We start from the raw sequence: 22,454 nt of genomic DNA, 5'->3' as shown, positions 1-22,454 counted from the left end.
ATAGGATTCTACTTGTCTGTATTGACAGACTATGTAGAGTTCTAAATTTCTAATAATTCATGTCAAATGAAAAAAATGTAGAGAACATAGACAAGCCAAAATAATAAAATAGAGTAATACCACCATCCATAAGTAAATACATCAATATTTTGTTGTATTTCGTTCTTATCTTTTTTTGCAAAATGTATCACAATATATGGTTTGTAAGTAAGAAAATATATTGTATTTTCCTCTGGCATGACTTAATGGAAAAAATAATTTTCCCAAAGAATATAACAGCAAAACTATTAATTTATGACTTCTTAAGACATCAGATTACTTAAAAAAAAAAACTGAACAAAAATACATATGTCAAATTTTGGATTGATGTTTAGAAAGTATATTTAGGTTTCTTCTTTAATCTCAACTTTCCTTTGATTTACAAACAGAATATGTTTTTGGCCATCATCAATGATACTTACTCCGAAGTTAAATCTGATTTGGCCCAGCAGAAAGCTGAAATGGAACTCTCAGATCTTATCAGAAAGGTATGACAAGCCCTAAGTCTCAGCATTGTTTTCATCCCCTACATATAATGAGCATTGTTTCAGCCAGATTTCCACAGCAACACTGATCCATTGTCATTGTTAACATAAAGAGTAGATTGCTACATTTCAGGAATAATTTAAAAGTTCTCTGTCTCAGAGCTAGAGATGGGTATGCTGTTAACTTGGACTTAAATTCTGGGAACCCGTAAATGCCCTAGAATTAAATTCTCAACAATCTCTTTCGACTCTTGAGAGCTGAGCTGCTGGCTTCATCACCTTCACTTATTTTGACAATACCTCCAGGTGGCTCTCACTTGCAGTTCCAGAATTCAGAATAAATTGGAAGAGAAAAATATAAAGACATCTCTGCTTTTTTCTATCTCAAATGCAATTTAAAAGGAGAAAAAAAAAGTTTAGAAACAAATATTTTGTAGTCCACCCTTTACCCTTGATCTTCCAGAGAAGTTTTTAAATAGTCAAAGGAAAACTGTCCATGGCATCAGGCCACAGCCTAAGGGTCTGAGGACTTTCACTTAAGCACGCACCCTCTCAGGAAGTTAATTGTTAAATGGAAGGGCAGGACAGGAAAGCTGGGTAACTTTGTTCTTTTCAATGTGACTTCTTTATTTGGTCTAAAGTATAAAACTTAAGCAACAACAAATAACTACATCTGAAGTACACAGCTTGTTCCCTAACATCATTTTGCTAAGATACCAGTGGCTCCTTGACTGATCTTTTTCTGTTGGTTCAAGTCATAGGACTATGTTGTCTGTCCTGTTTGAACAGAGAACTTCCAGTTCTTAAAACAAAGTCCCTTCCATGGGACCTAAGATGTGTGTTATCCTGAATTTTGCAACGACAGCTTATTACACGTTAGCAAATCTCCAGCGTATATACAAGAAGTCCTTACTTTGTGCTCTGGTTCTGGTATGCACAGATTTCAATTAGTTCAGTTAAATAACACCAGCCTCTCAACGCAGTTCATATATCAGTTATCACAGTATATTGACTGTGAATAATAGTATAGAAGTACAAACTTGCAATTCTCACAGAATATCTTAGTTATCACAGTATATTAACTGTAATAGCATGACTATAAACTTCACTGCTGGCTCTTCAGTCTACAAATCATTACATAAGTAACAGATGTGTATCATAACCGGTGAGCATAACATCACTTCTTACAAAGTCTAGGATTGGTCCCTGAGCATCTGCTGTTCAGTTCAGGCACAGAACATGTAGTTGTGTTGCTTCTGTATCTCCCTGTGAAAAACCCATGTGACATTTTGCAAGAATGCGTGATGGAAAAGGAGAATGGGCCCGCAAAGATGAAAGCATAGCAAAGAAACAAAGAATGACAACACTGAAAGTGAAATTCAAAACCAGTGTAACAGATTTCTAGGCTACGTAGCTGGGCGTGGAAATGTTGACATTACTACCCTTCAAGGTCTTGAATATCAATGGATAGACAGATATACAGTCAAAGAGCTTAGTGAAGCACATTTATCAACATGAATGAGGGCAGTGGTTATGAGGAAAAGGCTGACAATGTCTTCAAGGAAGTGACACTAACAAACAACTTCACATTAAAGGAATTCTTGGAGATATGTTATGACATGGAAAATGCAAAGGATAAAATGTTGGGAGCTGACCCATATTAAGAAAAGATTATGAAAGCTCCCCAAGACATAGAAAAGATGCTTACTCCATATCCTACATTACACAGGAAGAAAGCAAGCGCTGTTCAGACTACTCTGGATAAATTTTTTACAAAGAAATAAAACATCTTAATTTTCAGTGATTCTGAGGTTTTAAATTTCAGTGTACCAAATAAATATTCACCTTACTGTTTTTAAATTTTTCCTAATAAGTTTATAACCAACACCAAGAAAATTTTAATGCTTTGATAAAAAGTTGTTTTTTAAGTTTGTTTGTTTAATTAATCCCCACACCCAACACAGGGCTTAAACACATGACCCCACAATCAAAAGTTGCAAGCTCTTCTGACTGAGACAGCAAGGTGCCCCTCATAAAAGGTTTCAAAGGTCACGGAGCAATCATGATTTTTCCTGTTGATTATTAACATCACTTCACATAGTTCAGGCTTGCATGGTCATTTTTATAATCCTGCAACTACCATGCAAAGCAAGGTCTGCACAGGTAGTTAGTTACTACTGTAAATGGATGGTAAAGCGCATGTAAAAAGAGAATAATCTAAACCAAATCTTTTCAACAGGGCTACCATAAAGCCTTGGTCAAACTAAAACTGAAAAAAAATACTGTGGATGACATTTCTGAGAGTCTGAGGCAAGGCGGAGGCAAGTTAAACTTTGATGAACTTCGACAAGATCTCAAAGGGTAAGAATCACTCTTTCTGAGGCCCAGGGAAATTCTTAATGGAAAGATAAGTTCTTGGTGATAAGGATATTTTTGGCCCAACCACTTACTCATAGAGATGCTCTTTTTTCAGAGTAGGTGTCTTTCTGGCACATATTAATAAGAGAAGGGCTGGCCCTGATTCAGCAATTTCTCCTTTATTCCTGCATTTTGGTGTCCCTTTGTTTTCACTGTACTATGTACACAAGTGATTTCATCTGTAACCTCTCAATAATTTCAGGAAGGGCCATACTGATGCAGAGATTGAGGCAATATTCACAAAATATGACCAAGATGGAGACCAAGAACTGACCGAACATGAACATCAACAGATGAGAGACGACTTGGAAAAAGAGAGGGTGGGTCTCATTTAGGAGAACATGATTTGATTCAGTACCCACAGTGTTTCAGACACCATGCTAAGTCATGGATTACTGAGAGTCTGTCTTTCTCCTCTCTCTGTCCCAATTTATGTTGTAATACCCAGCTTGTTCCAAAAAGGATATGTAACATAATAATACGTAAAAATGCAATAAGTTGGCATCAGTATAAAACAATCAAAATGAAAAAATGAAGTAAAACAAAAGTGAAATATAAAACTAGACTAGGAAGCTAAAAATGCTTCCATAAAAATACACGTATGTTGATTAAAGATTGGGCTATAAATCTGGCCCTAAGTTTTCTGGCCATCAGCTTCAAAAGGGAAACCTGAATAGTCACACACCTCACTGTGTCCATGAGAGTGGAGGAAAAAAGATTCCTCAGGAGATGTAAAGCTAATTGTTCTTTAACATTTATAATGGAACAAAAATAACTACTGCCTTCCATTTGAATACTTCTTATGAAACTGTTAGAAGTAAATTCCCATGGTCTTTTATAATCAGAAAGGATAACTAAAAGCTTTAACATTAACATTAAAAATAAATGGTTAAACGAAGCAAAAAATATCCATTGTAATTGAGGTACAGAGAATGCAGGTGAATACTATATACCAAAGTTCCTTCTCTATGAGGAGTAGTTTCTAAACTCTGCCTCACCGAATGGTGCCAGCAAGTGAAAAACTTCCCCAGGCATAGTGAAATCACCTTTCACAAGGCTGCATTTAGTCAAAATTTTTACTGTAAGATTATATCCTTCCAACTTTGTAGCTATTAAATGTGTTATCTTTTATGAAAAGGTGATAATATATTTCTTCCTCTACCTTTTTTTCTCTGCTTTGTTCTATTTTTAATGTTCTTTCTTGTCCAAACAAGTTAGCAGTCCCTTGCTGGTCATTAAGACCTGTTTTGAAAATTTGCCAATCCATGAAATTTACAAGTGTGGGAATCACAGTCTGGTGTTAGCCACAAAGAAATCCTAGGTAATTGGTACATATCCATTTGCCATTTGCCCAAGCCCTCAGTGAAGCTCTGTGGGGACTGGGTGTTCTCGCTCCTCACCCAGTGATCCAATGTTCTTCAGGAGGATCTGGATCTGGATCACAGCTCTTTACCACGTCCCATGAGCAGCCGAAGTTTCCCAAGAAGCCTGGATGACTCTGAGGAGGATGATGATGAAGACAGTGGGCATAGTTCCAGAAGGAGGGGAAGCATCTCCAGTGGGGTTTCTTATGAAGAGTTTCAAGTGTAAGTATAAAGGAATTGGCAGGATTTGTGTTGACAAGAGTTTAAATGAGATAAAGCAGTTTTTCCCACCTCTCTCAGTTTAATTCTTTCCATTACTAATCATCAGTTCTTTTTTTTTTTTATAACTTTTGATGTTTTTTTTTCAATAGAAGTAATATATTTAAGTTAGCAAATAAATAGAAGAAAACATTACGATCTCTCCTATTCCCGCTAACCCAAAATGTAATTTTGGTGTTTGTATCTCCATTTACATGTTTTTCGTTTTTCATGTGTTTTTTGTTTTTATGGCGTAGCACAAGGTATATCCCAAAGAATGTTCCATGAGCACCTGAGAAGAATGTATGTACTACTGTTGTTAAGTGGAGTGTTCTATAGGCGTTTTTTAGGTCTAGTTGGTTTGTAGTGTTACTTAAATCTCCTATTTCCTGTTGTTCTGCCTAGTTTCATCTACTTTTTGAAAGTGGGGTATTAAAGTCTCCAACTATTATTATTAAATTGTTCCTTCATTTCTGTAAGGTTTTGCTTTGTGTATTTTGGAACTCTGTTGTTAGGTGTATAAATGTTTATAACTGGTATATCTTTCTAATAGATTGACCCCGTTTTCATTAAAAAATGTCCTACTTGGGGCACCTGGGTGGCGCAGTCGGTTAAGCGTCCGACTTCAGCCAGGTCACGATCTCGCGGTCCGTGAGTTTGAGCCCCGCATCGGGCTCTGGGCTGATGGCTCAGAGCCTGGAGCCTGCTTCCGATTCTGTGTCTCCCTCTCTCTCTGACCTTCCCCTGTTCGTGCTCTGTCTCTCTCTGTCCCAAAAATAAATAAACGTTGAAAAAAAAAAATTAAAAAAAAAAAAAAGTCCTACTTTATCTCTAGTAATTTTTTTTTGTTTTAAAGTCTTTTTTGTCTGATATTACTATAGCAACTCCAATTTTCTTATCATCGCTTTTTGCATGATACACCTTTTTCTGTTCTCATTTCCAGTCTGTTTGTATCTTTGAATCTTAGGTGTGTCACCTGTAGACAGCATATAGTTGGACCTGGTCTTTTCATCCAGTCTGGTAATCTTTGCCTTTTGATTAGAATATTTACTTCATTTACATTTAATGTTATCATTAATATAGTTGGACTTACAACTACCATTTTTCTTCTTCTTGTTTTTTAAATGTTTATTTTTGAGAGACAGGATGTGTACACACACGTGAGCAGAGGAGGGTTAGAGAGAGAGGGGAACCAAGGATCCAAAGTGGGCTCTGTGCTTACAGCAGACAGCTGGATGCAGGGCTTGAACCCATGAACTGTGAGATCATGACCTGAGCCAGAGTTGGATGCCCAACGGACTGAGCCCACTCAGGGGTCCCTTATTTTTCATTTTCTGTAGGTGTCATATCTTTTTTTGTCCCTCTTTTTCTCCTTTGTTGCTTTCTTTTACATAAAGTAATATTTTCTAGAGCAACAGTTTAATTCCTTTAATAATTTTTTTTCACTACATTTTTTAGTTATTTTTTTAGTAGTTTCTCTAGGACGTAATATATACAAATTGATTTATCAGGATCTACTTCAGATTTATATTAACTTAATCCAAGGCGATATAGAAATATCATTGCTATATAACTCCTCCCCTGTTTTGTGCCATATTATACATATTAATCTATGTTACAAATCCAATACAACATTGTCATAATGATCACTTCATATAATTTTATGTCTCTTAAAGGAGACAAGAAAGAAGAGAAAGTATATATTTATAGAGTTTGTTATATTCTTTTTCCTACTTACCATTTCTGGTTCCCTTCATTCGTTCCTGTGGGTTCAAGTTACCATCTGGTGTTATTTCCATATTCCAGTACAACTTTGCTCTTACCCCCCTTTTGTCCTGCTACTGTCAAATATATTATTATATTTCTGTATGTTATGGGCCCAACAATACAATTGTGTACATATTGTCTTACACAATTGCTTTTTAAATCAGTTAAGAGGGAAAAAAGGAAAAGAAATATGAATTTGTACTGCCTTTTATAGTTACATAATTACCTGTACCCAGTGCTCTTCGTTTTTTCATGTGGCTTCTGATTACTATCTGGATCACTTAATGTCAGCCTAAAGAACTTCCTTTAGTATCTATTCTAAAGCAGGCCTGCTAGCATGAATTCCCTCAGTTTTTTTTTTAATCTGGGAATATTTTTATTTCCCCTTCATTTTTTTCTGGTCTCCATTGTTTCTGATGAGAAGATAGCTGTTAATCTTACTGCTAAGATTAGCAGTAAGATCTTAGCAGTCTTAACCTCAGCAATCTAACCTTAGCAATCTTACCTCAGTGTTATACATAATGAGTCACTTTTCTCTGATACTTTCAAGATTTTTTCTTTGTCTTTGTCTTTCAGTATTTTGACTGATCTGAGTGTGGATCTCTTTGCAGTTATCCTATTTGGAGTTCATTAAGCTGCTACAATGTGTAATATTTTCATCACATTTAGGAAGTTTTCAACCATTATGTCTTAAAATAGTTTTTTGCTGTTTTCTCTCCTTTCCTTCTGGGATTCCTACCCTGTGTTTGTTGGGGTGCTTACAGGTATCCTACATTTTTCTTCACTTTTTGCCTCTTCGGCCCTTCAGATTACATAGTTTCTATCCATCTATCTTCAAGTGTGCTGATTCTTTCTACTGCCAGCTCAGATCTACTGTGGAGACCCTTAAGTGACTTTTTCATCTCATTTATTGTAATTTTCAACTCCAGAATTTATATTTGGTTCCTTAAAATAATCTGTATCTCTTTGTTGATATTTTCCAGAGCAGACCAGCCTCATCTTAACTGTTTATCACCATAATCTCCATTGTTTTCAAAAGCACTCTTAGGCTTAGCACTTTGTTCCAAATAAAGCCAGTTCTCTTGGGGGGAAGCTTTGGAGCTCTCTGTTCTGTGGCCTGACTATCCCCTGGGCAAAACCCCTGTGCTACCGCTTCAGAGAGAGGAGCAGGAACAGTGGTCTACTTCCCAGAGTGATACCCCTGTTTCACGAATCAAGCACTGGGCTGGGATGGCAGCCTTCGGTCTTCTCAGCTTGCCTCTCCGGGCGTGGAAACTCCACCCTATAGTTGGCAGATGAGTGGAGGAAGAGAGCCTCATAGCTCGCTGCCACTCTTGTCTGGATTAGATCCTCTGCAATATGGATTCGGGGGTGGAGGCACAGGGATGAGAACTGCGCAGCCCACCCCTTCCTGTGAGATACCAGAGCCCCCCACTGGGAGTAGAAGGGAGTGGGAGCCCTGTGTTCATTGCCTAACCCAACTGGAGTGGCACTTCTGTCACACTGAACTGGGGGAGAAAGAGAGGGAGCAGACTCTCTGAAACTCAGTGGATTTTCTTAAATAAATGCTTCTTCATTTGCTGTGTACCCTTAAGAAAATGTCCAGAGTTTTGAAAAAAAAATTTTTTGATAATTTTCAACAGTTGCAGTTGTTTCACTGGGAGAGGGCTTACAAAGCCCTCCTGTCACCATTCCAGAAGTTGTCTCCTATTTCTATGTTTTTAAAGCATTTACATAAATTTTTTTATTCAAAATAATGGGATCACTAGTGAACAGTGTTTTCTTACTGCTTTATTTACTTAATATATTGTGAATACCACTATTCCGTTAAATATTCTATCACCATACAATTTCTGGTATCTCCATAGAATTCCATTGTATAGATGAAAATAACATATTTGAAAATTTTTCTATTAATTATTTAATGTAACCATTTTTCAGTGAACCACTATTAATAAGCAGAACTCTAATGAATATGCTGGTAGCCCAAAAAATCACACATATACTTCCTTCCTTCCTTCGGAAAATTTTCAAGAAATGGAATACCTGAATAAAAGCTAAACATACATTTATAAGACTTCTAATACAATGTTGACTTGCAGAGAAGTTGTGCCAGTTAGCATTCCCATCAGCAATATATGAGTTTATAGCTAAAGTTTGAGACTGCTGATTATCATCTTGTTTAAGAAAAATATCTTAGCACTTCCATTTGAAAAGCCAGCTGGGGAGCACCTGGGTGGCTCAGTTGGTTAAGTGTCCAACTCAGCTCAGGTCACGATCTCACGGTTTGTGGGTTTGAGCCCCGTGTTGGACTCTGTGCTGGCAGCTCAGAGCCTGGACTCTGCTTCAGATTCTGTGTCTCCTCTCTCTGCCCCTCCCCTACTCATGCACTGTCTCACTGTGTCTCTCAAAAATAAATAAATGTAAAAAAAATTGTTTAAAAAAAATTTTTTTTAAATGAAAAGCCAGCTGGGCTGAAAAGGCAGCCCACCACACGAGGTGGCTTTCCCCCTCTCACCTGTGGTTTCCTGCAGCCTGGTGAGACGAGTGGATCGAATGGAGCATTCCATCGGCAGCATCGTGTCCAAGATTGATGCTGTGATCGTGAAGCTGGAGATCATGGAGCGGGCCAAACTGAAGAGAAGGGAGGTTCTGGGAAGGCTTCTGGATGGGGTGGCAGAGGTAAGTGGTCATCTGACACAGAAACACTGATTCTAGAAAATATCAGGGTAGTCATATTTTGTAGTGTTTCATCTGAGAGGGTTTCTGAGATGTCTATAACTGCAGATCAGTGCAGATCAGATGATAGTCTGGAGGTGTTACTTTCTTAATACTGTTCTGATGGTTCTGCCTTCACTGAATGGTAGAATTAAGTCAAAAAGTCACTCCAGTAGCTCAGAGAATTGCTATATATGCTATAAATCGCCAGTGTTATTTAATGTTATTTAATGTTGACAGATTATTTGGCCCCCTGATTTCCTAAGGCAATTTCTAAGTACAAAAGTGTGCATCCCCAACCCCCAACATCCTGATCTCTTTTTCCTTTGTTAGGATGAAAGACTGGGTCGTGACAGTGAAATCCACAGGGAGCAGATGGAACGACTAGTGCGGGAAGAGTTGGAACGCTGGGAGTCTGACGATGCAGCTTCCCAGATAAGTCATGGTTTAGGCACGCCAGTGGGACTGAATGGTCAGCCGCGCCCCAGAAGCTCCCGCCCTTCTTCCTCCCAGTCTGCAGACGGAATAGAAGGCGCAGGTGCAAATGGGAGTTCCAATATCCAAGTCTAAGATGTGTGTTAGTGTGTGTTCCTAATAGGGGAGAAAGGGCTGTCCTGAATGGCCAGAGCAAGTATACTATTTATATGCCCTGACCACCATATGATGCTGGTCTTTGTGACCAAATGTTAATTCTTCTGCACTTTAATTTATTTTAGATAAACTTTGCCCATGGATCAAAGAAGATTTTTTTTTTTCTCATATAAGAAACCTAGGTGTAAATATTGAGTACAGAAAAAAAAAAAATCTTTGTAAAGTACATGGAGTGGTCTGCCCACTTGCTACCATGGATGAGTCTTCTCAGTGGACAACAATGTAGCCTTTAAAGCTAGGAGAGAATTGTCAAAAGCCTTCTGAGTTTTATTTCCAGTCACAAAAATCAGTATTGTCATTTTTGCCCAGTGCGTGAAGGGAAAGTAGGGGCATTCTTTCCCACTCGGGCTTGGTTTATGGACATAAAACATAGCTTGCTTTAAAGAAAGGAACCCTTTGTTTCAACTACCTTCCTGGGGCAAACATTTCCAAAAGATGAGCTGGAAAAGAACTATGAACCATGGAATGGGTATGTAGTCATTATGCTAGAATGTGTATGAATGGTGAAGATACATGTTGAATACTGTGCTTTTTTATCATTGTATTATATAGTTCATGTCCTTGGGAATAACTGTTTCATTTATTCATACTGTTTTCACTCTCATTTAAAATGAGCTGTGTGAAACCACCAGATTGATTGTAGGTTAAAATGTCATCTCTAGCCATGGCATAGGAAAATTAGAAGGAGCCCTGTCACTCAGTTTGACTTTTTCTTTCTTTCTTTCTTTCTTTCTTTCTTTCTTTCTTTCTTTCTTTCTTTCTTTTTATGTTTGTTTTTGAGAGAGAGACAGACAATGAGCGGGGGAGGGGCAGAGAGAGAGAGAGAGACACAGAATCTGAAGCAAGTTCTAGGCTCCGAGCTATTAGCACAGGAGCAAGTTCCAGGCTCTGAGCTGTTGTTAGCACAGAGCCTGACATGGGTCTTGAACCCACAAACCCTGAGATCATGACCTGAGCCGAAGTCAGATGCTTAACTGACTGAGCCACCCAGGTGCCCCATCAGTTTGACTTTTTCTTATAATTAGTTTAGTATAAAGATTCGTCCATATATTCTCTTCCCGCGTGGCTCAACTTACTTGCAACTGAAAGGAACGTTGTAACTAATCTGGGAAAGCCGACTTCCTAAATGTTTTCATTATGTACTGAGGGTTTTAACTCAGCAGATATGTTCGTTTGAAACAAAAATTTACAGGAGTTTTGAAATTCATATGCAAACATTATAAAACTGAAGTTTGAGTTTTATGCTGTTTTAAGAATATGGAACTCAAATAGTCTGATTCAGCGGTTCAAAACTAGAATGTATAATCTAAATGGAGCTCAATTTTAATGAGAAGGAATTTCTGGTATTGAAAATTCATTCATGATCAGAACATATCAGCCAGTTTGAGTTTGCAGCAGTTTTTGGTTTGTTTGTTTGTGTTTTCATTAGGAGAGGGTCCCACCAAATTTATAGAGAAGAGATTATTTCTCAATGAAACATAAAAAAATCTTATTTTTCAAAAGTGTTGAATGAGGTGACCTTTTGAGAGAGCTAATGGGACAAGCAAGAGAGAATGCGTTGCTGGTGAATTAACTCTGACTTGGAGAACAACAGAAGGGAGGCCTGTGTTTGAACGCCTGGCTTTAAGTTGTTTACGTGATTGATAGAATAGGTCAGTCAAATCTTCAGTGAAAACCTGAGCAAACAAACCTGCCTAAGCTGGCTTCTATAGAAGTGATACACATTGGGTTTCTTTAATAGTTATTTCTCATGCTTTATTTCCATCTTTACTTTCTTTTGAATATGCTACATGAAGTTCTTTATTACTAGGTACTGAAGTTTGCATTCCAGGGATATTGAGTGTACGTATTTATGTGTGTGTACCATGTTGTTACATGTAAACAAACTTCAATTTGAAGTGCAGCCATTATGTGGTATCCATGTGTATTGACCACGTGCCATATATTAATTATGGTCACTAGAAAATCTTTTTATGTACTTATTATCATCTTGTTTCTCATTTCACCTGTACGATTTTACAAAATTCTTTCTTTTTACCCATAAGTTACATACTTTTTTTTCTCTTTAGTCATGGAGAATTCCCTCCTTTTCCCTCTCCTATCATCTTCCCCTCTATATCTGTGATTTTAAGAAGATGTTACATATGCAAGTCTCTCAACAATTGAGAATTTCATTAATGTGTAATATTGAGCACTTTACTTCTTAATAAAGACTTGGTATAATAACAGATGTAATAGTTGTCTGTTTCCTAAGTAGAAGCAGCTGGGTAATTTGCCTTGTATCATGAGACTAATTACTAAAGGTTTAGACTTTGAAACAGGCATCTTCTCTTTTATGTCCAAAAAATGATTGACACATTACTTCTTCAGCAGTATGTACCTTCATTAAGTTATTCTGATGACCGTATAGTATTCCCTAATGTGCAACCGCATTTTACTTATGCATTTCTGTAGTGAATAGTTGGTTTTGATATTTCTGTTATTTCAAAATCTTTGAACGTCAATGTTAATTCCCTCGTTGACTTTTCATGAGTTCCCCCATGGGTATATAACAGGAGTCAGACTGCTGAGTGCCAGGCCTATAAATATTTAATTTTATTCGGAACTCTCAGGTTGCCCTCTGGAATGACTGCATCCGTCCATGATTCCACTACATGCATGAGATTCCCAGTTTTATACATCCCCTCACCAGCATCGGTCCCATCCAGCTTCCTGCTTTTTGTTAATGGCATGGTTTTAAAGTGAGGTCTCATTTTATTTGGCATTTCTCTGATTCCTAATTCCTAAAGTTGAACATCCCCTCATATAAATGTTCAACATTTGGATTTCCCTTTTGCTAAGCTGCCAATTCAAACCTTGAAACTCTTACACTTTGATCTGATGGGAAACAAGTATGTTTTTGTTCATTGCTTATTTTTCTACTGGGTCATGGTCTTTTTTGTTGTTTTGCAGAAGTTCCTTGCATGGTTTAAATATTAATACCTTATCAGTATTGGACTCTTGTTAATATTTGCTTGTTAGTGTCTCTCAACTGACAACTTTGTCAATATTTCCTTAATTTTTATATAGTAAAATCAATTTTTTTTTGCTTTATTGTGTTTGGGGTTTTAAAGAGACCTTTGTAAGATCAAAAACTTTTATTTATTAAACTTAGTTTTATCTTTCACATTTAATACATCCCAAGAGTAAATTTGTATAAGGCCCACAGGTATTTTTCTCCAAATAATGAGCCAGTTTTTTATTAAATAAGTCACTTTACCTTACTGGCTCATGATGTCATTTCAGGGTCATGTATAAACTCTTTAGCCTTTTGCAAACTGATCTATGGATATTCTTGCACAACAATTTTTTTTTTTTTTTTGGTAAGGTCTTTTTTTTTATTATGAAATTGAGCTACTTTTGTGAAACTTTATTTTTCCATGCAAGTGTTCGAACAAGTTTGGTGGGCTCCTATTAGAGGGCGGACAGAGAAAAAGTTCCCACTGGAATTTAATTCTAATTGCATTGAATTTATTGTTTAGTTTGGGGACAACTGACATCTTACCACTATCAGAAACAATTCTTCACTTATTCAGAACTTCTTTAATGTCCTTTAAGTGTTTCTTAAAATTTCTTAATGATCCTATGTATTTATAATATGGTTTTATTGGTACTGTGAACAGAATCTTCTATTATATTTTCTAGTTGGTTACTGCTGATATAAAGGGAAATTACTAATGTCCTATAAATTAATCTTACATGTGGCACATGTATTGAACTCCTTCACTAGTTCTAATAGATTCTGTATTGATTCTTTGGGTTTTCTGGGGGGTAAGGCTAGCTCATTTGTAAGGACAGTATTATGTTGGAGAATAGCAGTAAGACTACACATGCTTGTTTTGTTTCTGGTATTAATGGGAATGTGTTTTAGTGTCCTAAAATAAAAGTCAAGACAAGGACTTGAGTCCACGTAGTTTATTTGGGAGGTGATACTAGGAAACAGGAGCAGGAAACAGAATGAGCCAGGAAAGGAGGAGATGCAAGCGTACTGGTATGTTAATGAGGTAGGCAACAGAAGCTCAGTTCCACCTCTGGGAACCCTACAGAATGCCTCTCATAATTCCCCGTCTGAAGAACACTGGGCTGGGGCTTTGTCCTGATCCCTACTGGTGGAGGGGTGAACACCCCACACTTTCAGGCTACACTTGCACTGGGGCTGAAGAGTTTCTTTCAGCTTTGGAGGCCTCACAGCAGGAAAGTGAAGAGATTTGTAGTGCAGGTTTGAGGTGGGATGCTATCAACGTGATCTGAGCTCACTTGAGCTATCCACTACAGCTGCGGCTGAAATCAGAGGTGCCAAGGAGGTATGCCACAGAGCACCAAAAACATCTCCTTCATCCACCCCTTGCACCACTCAGATCCACTTGTGTTCACGTAAATTCCACTCTGGACTTTTTGAGGGAGCCCAGCTATGATCTCTAGAAAACATACTACAGGAGGGTTAGTGGAACTGACTCGTCCCCATTGCTGCTGCTGCTCACAAGGCCATAGTTACTCCTTATCTCCTCTACCACCCTTCCTAGAGTTCCTCATTCTTGGCCAACACTTCAGCTCTACAGCATTGCTTGTTTGGTGCAGTGATCCACACCCTCATTGCTGAGGGCTCAAAGTCCTTGTCCTTTACCAGGCTGTTATTGCCTGTTTAGCATACCAGGTTACCTCTGTGAATTCTCTGCCCCATTATACAGCAGTAAAGTCTAGCTTCTCCTAACAGAGTTGACCAATGTGATACCTGCTTTCTTTGCCTACTGATCACCAGTGTACAAATCTCAAAGTGTCTAAGTGGCAGACAGTTTGAGGTTCAGTGGAACCCTCACTGTATTCCCAGGTAAAAGTGTGCTCGCTTCATGAGGATTTAGGAGCTCCAAAAGAGCAGAGCCTCCAGCTGCAGACAGGGAAGCACAAATCCTGCAAATGGGCTGAAGGAAATGATACTGAGAGAGGCCAGTATCACTAGTATATAGACCTGTATAGTGTGACTATACTATAAATGCTGGGAACAGGAACTCTTGGTCTAATACAGGGACCAGCAAACTTTCCATAAAGAGCCAGATAGTAAATATTTTAGGCATTATGGGCCACAATAGTCTCTGTCATAACTCCTGTGCCATCATAGTGCAAAAGCAGCCATGGACAATACTAATACGAATGAGCGTGACTGTGTTTCAATGAAGTTTTATTTACAAAAACAGGCAGTGGGCGGGATTTGGCCTGCAGGCCATAGTTTGCCAACTCCTGGTTTAGTGCATAGAACATGTCCTGGAGAATGGTGCTCTTGTCCCTGCGCAGGGTGTCATCCATGAACTGGCACTAGCATGACGCTAATAACCAGTGTGATGTCCTATGGGATGTAGCAGTAATAGCGAAAATGTATTGAGGACATCCTATGAGCCAAGTACTTCTAGGCACTTTACATGCATTACCTTATTTGATCTTCATACCTCTAGAGAGATAGAAACTATTAGAATCCCTATTTTATGGATAGGAAAGATACAGACTGGGGCACCTGGGTGGCTCAGTTGGTTTAGCACCGACTTCAGCTCAGGTCATGATCTCACAGTTTGTGGGTTCAAGCTCCACGTCAGGCTCCATGCTGACAGCTCAGAGCCCAGAGGCTACAGCCTGCTTCAGATTCTGTGTGTGTGTGTGTGTGTGTGTGTCTGTCCCTCTCCTGCTCACACTCTGTCTCTCAAAAATGAAAACATTAAAAAAAAATAAAAAGAGAAAGATACACATTAAGCTAAATAAGTCCATCAAGGTCACAAACCTGGGTGACACATGAGTAACTGTAGAGAGGCGGCCAAATCATCACCAGCTGTCACTTATGAGAGTCCCATAGGTGCTGTTCTTGGGGGATTTTCCAGGTGCAAGAATGATTCCTCAGCTTAAAAAAAGTTTGAAGATCAGGTGATGTTAATGAGCTCACTTAGTTCTAGATGTGAGTCCAGTATTTAGGTGAATACAAAATATATGCCTTTAAAGGCAATTGCCACACCGATTAGATCAAGATCAAATTATAATGAATGTAGGGTTAAATGACCTTAACTGGTTATTACAATCCTAAATCAGTGTAATCCCAAAGAATCACCTGGAATTCCTATGCTCACTCCTCAGAGATTTCTCAACAGATGGGGAAAAAATACCTTTTTCTTTCTTTCCTTCCTTCCATAAGCATCCGGATGACCATTGATTCTTACCAGGCAAGCTTGGGAAACCCTGGGTAACCACAAAGAAATGTGGAATCTCACAGTCACAGAGTTACTCCAATTTAGAATAGAGGTATCTTATAGTCATATTGTTCAATGGGGACAGAAAGTAGGCTGCAACATGTGAGTCAACCATTTTTTTTAATGTGTATAACAAGAGACAGAAGGCCAGCAGGTACAGCAAGACAGTAGCTATGTTTGGTGGGGTTCCAGGTTTTCTTTGGGATCTTTATTCCACTGAGAATAAGCACAAACCTCGGACGGTGAGGCAGTTACGGATTACCTCCTGCATGGACTTGGTGAGGATGAGCTCTTGCAATGATTCAGGTTTGCTTGACACACAAATTCCTATGGATGTAGTGGACATTGTCTAAATTAGCCTTAAATCCTAAGCCCAAAGAATCCTCTGATTTCAGTTTCACACCTGAGAGAAGAATGTCACAGGTAAATGGCTATGTAACATTTTACTGTTTAAATCAGTAAACTGGTGCTCTGGTTTACCAATCCCCTTCTGAGGATGGCTCATGTGAATTAATTCCTCAGAGCATAATGCCCCTTGCATACACTGAAAAAAATAAAGTCCCAATTCCTAAACATGCAAAACAGACTCTCCCACAAACCCAGTGAGGCCTCCCTCATCTCAACTGGTAGCCAAATCTCTTATGGAAGAGTAAATTATTAGGAGGCAACATATTTGTTCTGTAATACAGAAACAGGGTTTCAATAGAATATCTTGAAAAGTATCTTAGTAAAATTACCAGCAAATTTCTTAGAAATCTGGCTCATCAACATTTTAACAGCTGAGGCATCAGGAGTGGCCATCAGGACATCAGCATTGGCGAGAGCCCAAGCTTTTGGACCCAAGAATGGCATCTGTCCCAGCTCTGCTAGTCTGATCTGGGGCACACTGAGCAGGCACTGGGGAGGCCTAAAGATTTCATATAAATACGAGCAATGCTGCTTTTCAAATATATGTAAACATTGAGGTGTTGAGGTTAATATAATTCAACTCTAAAGACCATGAAGAATGGCTTCCAAGACGAAGAAACAGAGGAGTATGTCCACTGCCCCTTCAACAACTCTCTTCAAGCCACCCATTTTCCTTTCCTTTCTTGCTGCCTCACCTAACACACCATGGAGCCTTCCACAATGAGTCTTCCTGCACTCTTTGGTAAAAGCCCCACGACAGCGATGGAAAGAGTATAAACAGTAGCTAACACTTTTCACTTATTCCTGAGATTTCTTTTCCTTTCTTTTTAAAATTTTTAACATTTTATTTTTTGAGAGACAGAGAGAGACGGACTGTGAGCAGGGGAGGGGAAGAGAGAGAAGAGACACAGAAGCTGAAGCAGGCTCCAGGCTCCAAGCTGTCAGCACAGAGCCCAACTTTGGGCTTGAACCAAAGAACCACGAGATCATGACCTGAGACAAAGTCAGATGCCCCATCAACGGAGCTACCCAGGTGCCCCAGGTTCCTTTTATTTTAAACCAAATTAATATATCTTCTCCCATTACAGATTAGTTCTTCTGACATCCAAGAAAATAAAAACAAAATTCAAAAGGATATAGACATAGTCTGATTTCTAAATTTCTATAAATTAGTATGTTCTTTTATACTTTATAGGATATACGCTTTTATGTTACTTTTAAATTTTTTTTTTTTCAACGTTTATTTATTTTTGGGACAGAGAGAGACAGAGCATGAACGGGGGAGGGGCAGAGAGAGAGGGAGACACAGAATCGGAAACAGGCTCCAGGCTCTGAGCCATCAGCCCAGAGCCTGACGTGGGGCTCGAACTCACGGACCGTGAGATCGTGACCTGGCTGAAGTCGGACGCTTAACCGACTGCGCCACCCAGGCGCCCCTTATGTTACTTTTAAAAATGGTCCTTAATTTAAAAACCGTTAAGATGGCAAATTTTATGTTATACGTTTACCATAATAATTAAAAACAGAATTATATAAAAAGGATATAAGAAAATTGCACTACAAAAGGATGATAGGTATAAGAGGATACATTTAAATTCTTTTTTATTTCATTTTTTAAATGTTTGTTTATTTTTGACAGAATACCAGTGGGGGAGGGGCAGACAGAGGGGGACAGAAGATCCAATGTGGGCTCTGCTCTGACAGGCTGACAGCAGCAAGCTGGATGTGGGGCTCGAACTCAATAACCACGAGATCATGACCTGAGCTGATGTCAGACACTGAACCATGACCCTCTTTCTTATTTAAAAAAAAAAATTTTTTTTTTAACACTTATTTATTTTTGAGACAGAGAGAGACAGAGCATGAACGGGGGAGGGTCAGAGAGAGAGGGAGACACGGAATCTGAAACAGGCTCCAGGCTCTGAGCGGACAGCACAGAGCCCGACGCGGGGCTCGAACTCACGGAGTGTGAGATCGTGACCTGAGCCGAAGTCAGCTGCCCAACCGACTGAGCCACCCAGGCGCCCCTACCCTCTTTCTTATTTTAAAAGTGAGTGTTAATATATTGGGCTGTTTTGTTTCTTCTGTTAAGTGTATTTTGTGTGTGAAGCACAGATATTACTTTCTGTATAATGGGAGAAGAGTGTATACAGAGAACTATGAGGAAGCCAGAGTTATACACCAAGAACAGGAAAAACTGATTAACCCTAATGGTCACATAATAGGGTAAAAAGAGTGTGTGACAACATGTTACAAGACAGTGCATTAATGAAACATCATTTAAAAAAGTTTCTGAAAAATACAATGTTATGAAATATATATATATGTATATATATATATATATAATGTTATGTCCCTCCCTGGACTGATATTGTGACAATATGGCAGGGCACCCAATGACACTAAGTGATACTCCAAGATGACCAGTTGCAAAGGGTCCACACTGGTGATCCTCAACCTCACTTAATTCTGAAAAATGTTTACTTTCATAAAAAGGAGGATTCATTGCAATCCGATCCCCTGAAGTGGATCCTGGAATGACTAAGCATGTTAGTGTAATCTGATTAAAGTGTGTAGTTTAATAGTAATGTACCAATGTTAACTTCTTCTGACATGTACCATGATATATAAAATGTTAGTAAGGAAAGTTGGGTAAAGTGTATCTGGGAATTTTTCCATACTATCTTTGCAACTCTTCTGTTAAATCTAAAATTATTCCAAAATTAATACTTCATTAAAAGGGGGAGGAAAGGACTTAAGTAAGGCTGGACCTATGCACACAGGAACACAAAACATGAGAACAGCAACAAAGAGGAGTATACAAGCATCATTTCAGAAATAGCACAGAGAGAAGGAAGTAGTGATCAGGAGGGGGCACGCAGGGGGCATCCATGTGCTGCTAACATCCTGTTTCTTTGCCTAGATTGGTAGTTCCACCAGCATGTTCCTTTTTTGATACTTCACTGGACTATACTTTTCCCCACCTAACCCTTCAATAAAAAAGAAGTTAAGGGGCGCCTGGGTGGCTCACTAGGTTAAGCGTCCGACTTCAGCTCAAGTCATGATCTCACAGCTCATGAGTTTGAGCCCCATGTCGTACTCTGTGCTGACAGCTCAGAGCCTGAAGCCTGCTTCAGATTCTGTGTCTCCCTCTCTCTCTGCCCCTCTCCTGCTCCCGTGCTCTGTCTCAAAAATAAATAAACATTAAAAAAAATTATATCTAAAAAAAAGAAGTTAAGAAATAGTTCCCTATTACTGATAAGGGTTAGAACAAAGAGAAGATCCATGAATAAGAGATGTATATGTAGGAATGAAAAAGTCTATACGGGGGCAGTTATGACAGGTAGTGTATCATAACTAAGTTTTCAGAGGCAGAGAGGATCTTGGAAATGACCAGGTCCTGGCATGGGTGGGGCTTTCTGGAGTAACCCTGGAGATGCTGATGCATGGCTCACAGGGCCTGGCCATCTGTATTTGAGCAAAGTGCCCCAGGAGGCTCTGATCCTTGCGCTGATCACAGGCCACTGAACTGCCCCAGCAAGGGTCACAACTCCCAGTCCGCCACACCTACAAAGGCCAGCAGAGACCCCTGAGGTGCTCTGATTCCACTAGAGAAATCTCAGTATGTTCTAATAATCTTAAAAGGCTCATCAAAGCTTTTTCTATTACAGTGGGGTTTTTTTTGCCCTGTAAATAACACTGGGTTTTTCCAACATAGATTTCGTACTTCCACCACTGCATCTGTACATTTGTTATTATGATTTATTAAATAATGGCAAATCACAGATTCATCTAATACTGGAGCTGGAGGGCAATGAACCCTCTATTCATTTTAAAGATGAGGAAACTAATACCAGAAATATTAATAACTTGTCACAAGTTCCCAGTATTCAATTCTGTTTTAGGTTGATAAACTAGATGTCTTCCCCATGGTTACTGTATGACCAGATGAACTAATACACAGTCCATAATATCACTAGTTTATGACTTGAGTTCTTTCATGTATAAATCAGTTCGCTGCGGTTTCTGGAAAAATAATTCTTGCTGAACAGTATGATGCCAAATGAAGAGATGACAAAAACACTTCATTGAATGCTTAAAATAAATCAAGACACTCCCTATTTAATGTGCACATAAATCATGTAAATTCAAGAAGAATTTAAGAAAATTTTTTAAGAAATAACAATTTTAGGTAGGCAATTATAAGGAAGATAACAATCATGCATGCCAAGGCTACGTGATTCTTCCACAGGCCCCAAGGGGAGATATCGATGCCCTGGTTTACCAAAAATTCTTCGCCAGTACATCTGAAATTCAACAGAAAAAGAATATAACTTTATCCTTAGTTATCTGTCAAGTTTTACTCTCAATGTATTCACAGTTCCCATAGGTTCCAAGTCTTAAAGAACTATGCCTTTATATATAATGGGTAACAATGAGGGCTTACAATTCTGCTGGATACTATGCTAAGCAGTCCATATGTAACAGTTTAGTTAATCCCTGAAACAACCCAGTGAAATAAATATTATACCCATTTAAAAAGATGAAGAGACTAAGGTTTAAGGAACTTGGCCAAGTCCACCGATTCACACTTTGAACCCAGTCGCTAATCTCTCCAAATTCATTTGTTTTCAGATTTCTGATGCTGCTCTCACTCCTGACAGGGAAAACCTCAGTTTTAACAGATGACATCTAAGGCCCCTACCAAGTTGATCAAAGCTCTTTACAGAGCTCACTACCCACCAGCCAGATGTACAAAGAAACACACGCTAAGAATTCTAAAGCTAGGAAAAGATGTGAGCGAGGGCTTCCTGCCCCCACTGCTCTCGCAGCAGGGCTGGAATGAGCACTGCAGATACTCAGCAGCAGGACATCACCAGCAGGCCCACCTAATCAGGTGTAAGCCTCGGTGGGGGCTGAGCTAGAGCAGGATGGAGCGGCCCTGCCACAGTTTAGAAAAGCGCCTGGTCCTGGGGCGCCTGGGTGGCGCAGTCGGTTAAGCGCCCGACTTTAGCCAGGTCACGATCTTGCGGTCCGTGAGTTCGAGCCCCGCATCAGGCTCTGGGCTGATGGCTCAGAGCCTGGAGCCTGTTTCCGATTCTGTGTCTCCCTCTCTCTCTGCCCCTCCCCTGTTCATGCTCTGTCTCTCTCTGTCCCAAAAATAAATAAACGTTGAAAAAAAAAAATTAAAAAAAAAAAAAAAAAAAAAAGAAAAGCGCCTGGTCCTAAAACTACCTGGTGCAGCCATACTGACTACCTGGTACGCCATGTGTGTGCAGCTCCTCCAAAAATGTTATACCCAGACAAAAGAGAGTGGGCAGAAAACTTCTCTTCATACAGGTTTTTCAGAAATACTTCAAAATAACAATTTGCCCTATTACTAAGAATTATTTCTATTCTACTTGAGAATAGTTCATGAGATTCTGGATACCAGCATTCTCTTTTCTTTCATTGATCGATGTAGCAGAATCAAACCATTAACAACAATCATCGACAAGAAAAGGGTTATTCAATTTTTAAAACAACATCCTCTGATTTTATCAAAATCTGCATTTCTGTTTGACATTATGCAAAAAAATGGGACTTCTTTCTCAGCTTACTGAAAGGTGTTTCCTCCTTTGGAGGATACATCCCTCAAAAAGGATGTTCTGGGTCAGTTTAAAAGAAAAAAAGATAGTCATGTAGACCTCGATTTCACAATGTCTCCTAGTAAATGCAGGAGGAAGAGGCAAGTGCCAACAGCACGGCAGGACAATGATCCTCCCCTCTGCTGCCCTCTTAGCTCTTGCTCCTGGCCTTGGGTTGGGCTTACAGGAAGCCATAAATTTATGGATCCGTACACTTCACACACTCCATACAATTCCAATATTCCAAGGCTTTGGTAAAATATCAAAGCAGCTCATTTCAAACTCAAGTGTTCAGAAAGTCAAAACTAAAACTCACAATCAAAACAGCCAATGAATCTTTTTTAAAGGCCCCCAATGAACGTATCAGAAACATTTCTCCATCTGAAGTACAATTTTCACTGAAGCAAATGCCAAGGAGATGGGCACTGGTGTACAACCCAGAGAAGTCAGTGA

The 22,454-nt window shown here is 39.0% G+C and overlaps 2 protein-coding genes across 6 annotated transcripts in view; one reads left to right on the top strand and one right to left on the bottom strand.

The window, feature by feature from the left end:
* The window catches only part of PKD2 (polycystin 2, transient receptor potential cation channel), a 53,685-nt gene extending 41,755 nt beyond the window's left edge, over positions 1 to 11,930 (top strand). The window contains exons 10-15 of the mRNA XM_025922170.2: positions 429 to 527; positions 2,764 to 2,885; positions 3,145 to 3,262; positions 4,365 to 4,528; positions 8,866 to 9,013; positions 9,383 to 11,930. Of these exons, the coding sequence (XP_025777955.2) occupies positions 429 to 527; positions 2,764 to 2,885; positions 3,145 to 3,262; positions 4,365 to 4,528; positions 8,866 to 9,013; positions 9,383 to 9,619 (888 nt within the window). The 3' untranslated portion in view covers positions 9,620 to 11,930. The remainder of the gene's footprint in view (positions 1 to 428; positions 528 to 2,763; positions 2,886 to 3,144; positions 3,263 to 4,364; positions 4,529 to 8,865; positions 9,014 to 9,382) is intronic.
* An 8,532-nt stretch (positions 11,931 to 20,462) lies between these two features.
* Positions 20,463 to 22,454, bottom strand: part of ABCG2 (ATP binding cassette subfamily G member 2 (JR blood group)) — a 139,132-nt gene continuing 137,140 nt past the window's right edge. For all 5 annotated transcript variants that reach the window (XM_086704608.1, XM_086704611.1, XM_086704610.1 and 2 more), the window contains one exon: positions 20,463 to 20,681. In XM_086704608.1, coding sequence (XP_086560734.1) covers positions 20,534 to 20,681 — 148 coding nt within the window. In that variant the 3' untranslated portion in view covers positions 20,463 to 20,533. The remainder of the gene's footprint in view (positions 20,682 to 22,454) is intronic.

Source organism: Puma concolor, chromosome B1 (genome assembly GCF_028749965.1).
Source record: "Puma concolor isolate L17-30 chromosome B1, mPumCon1.1.hap2, whole genome shotgun sequence".
NCBI classification, from domain to species: domain Eukaryota; kingdom Metazoa; phylum Chordata; class Mammalia; order Carnivora; family Felidae; genus Puma; species Puma concolor.
Note: the sequence above shows the minus strand (reverse complement) of the source record. Positions and strands in the feature narration are given on the sequence as shown.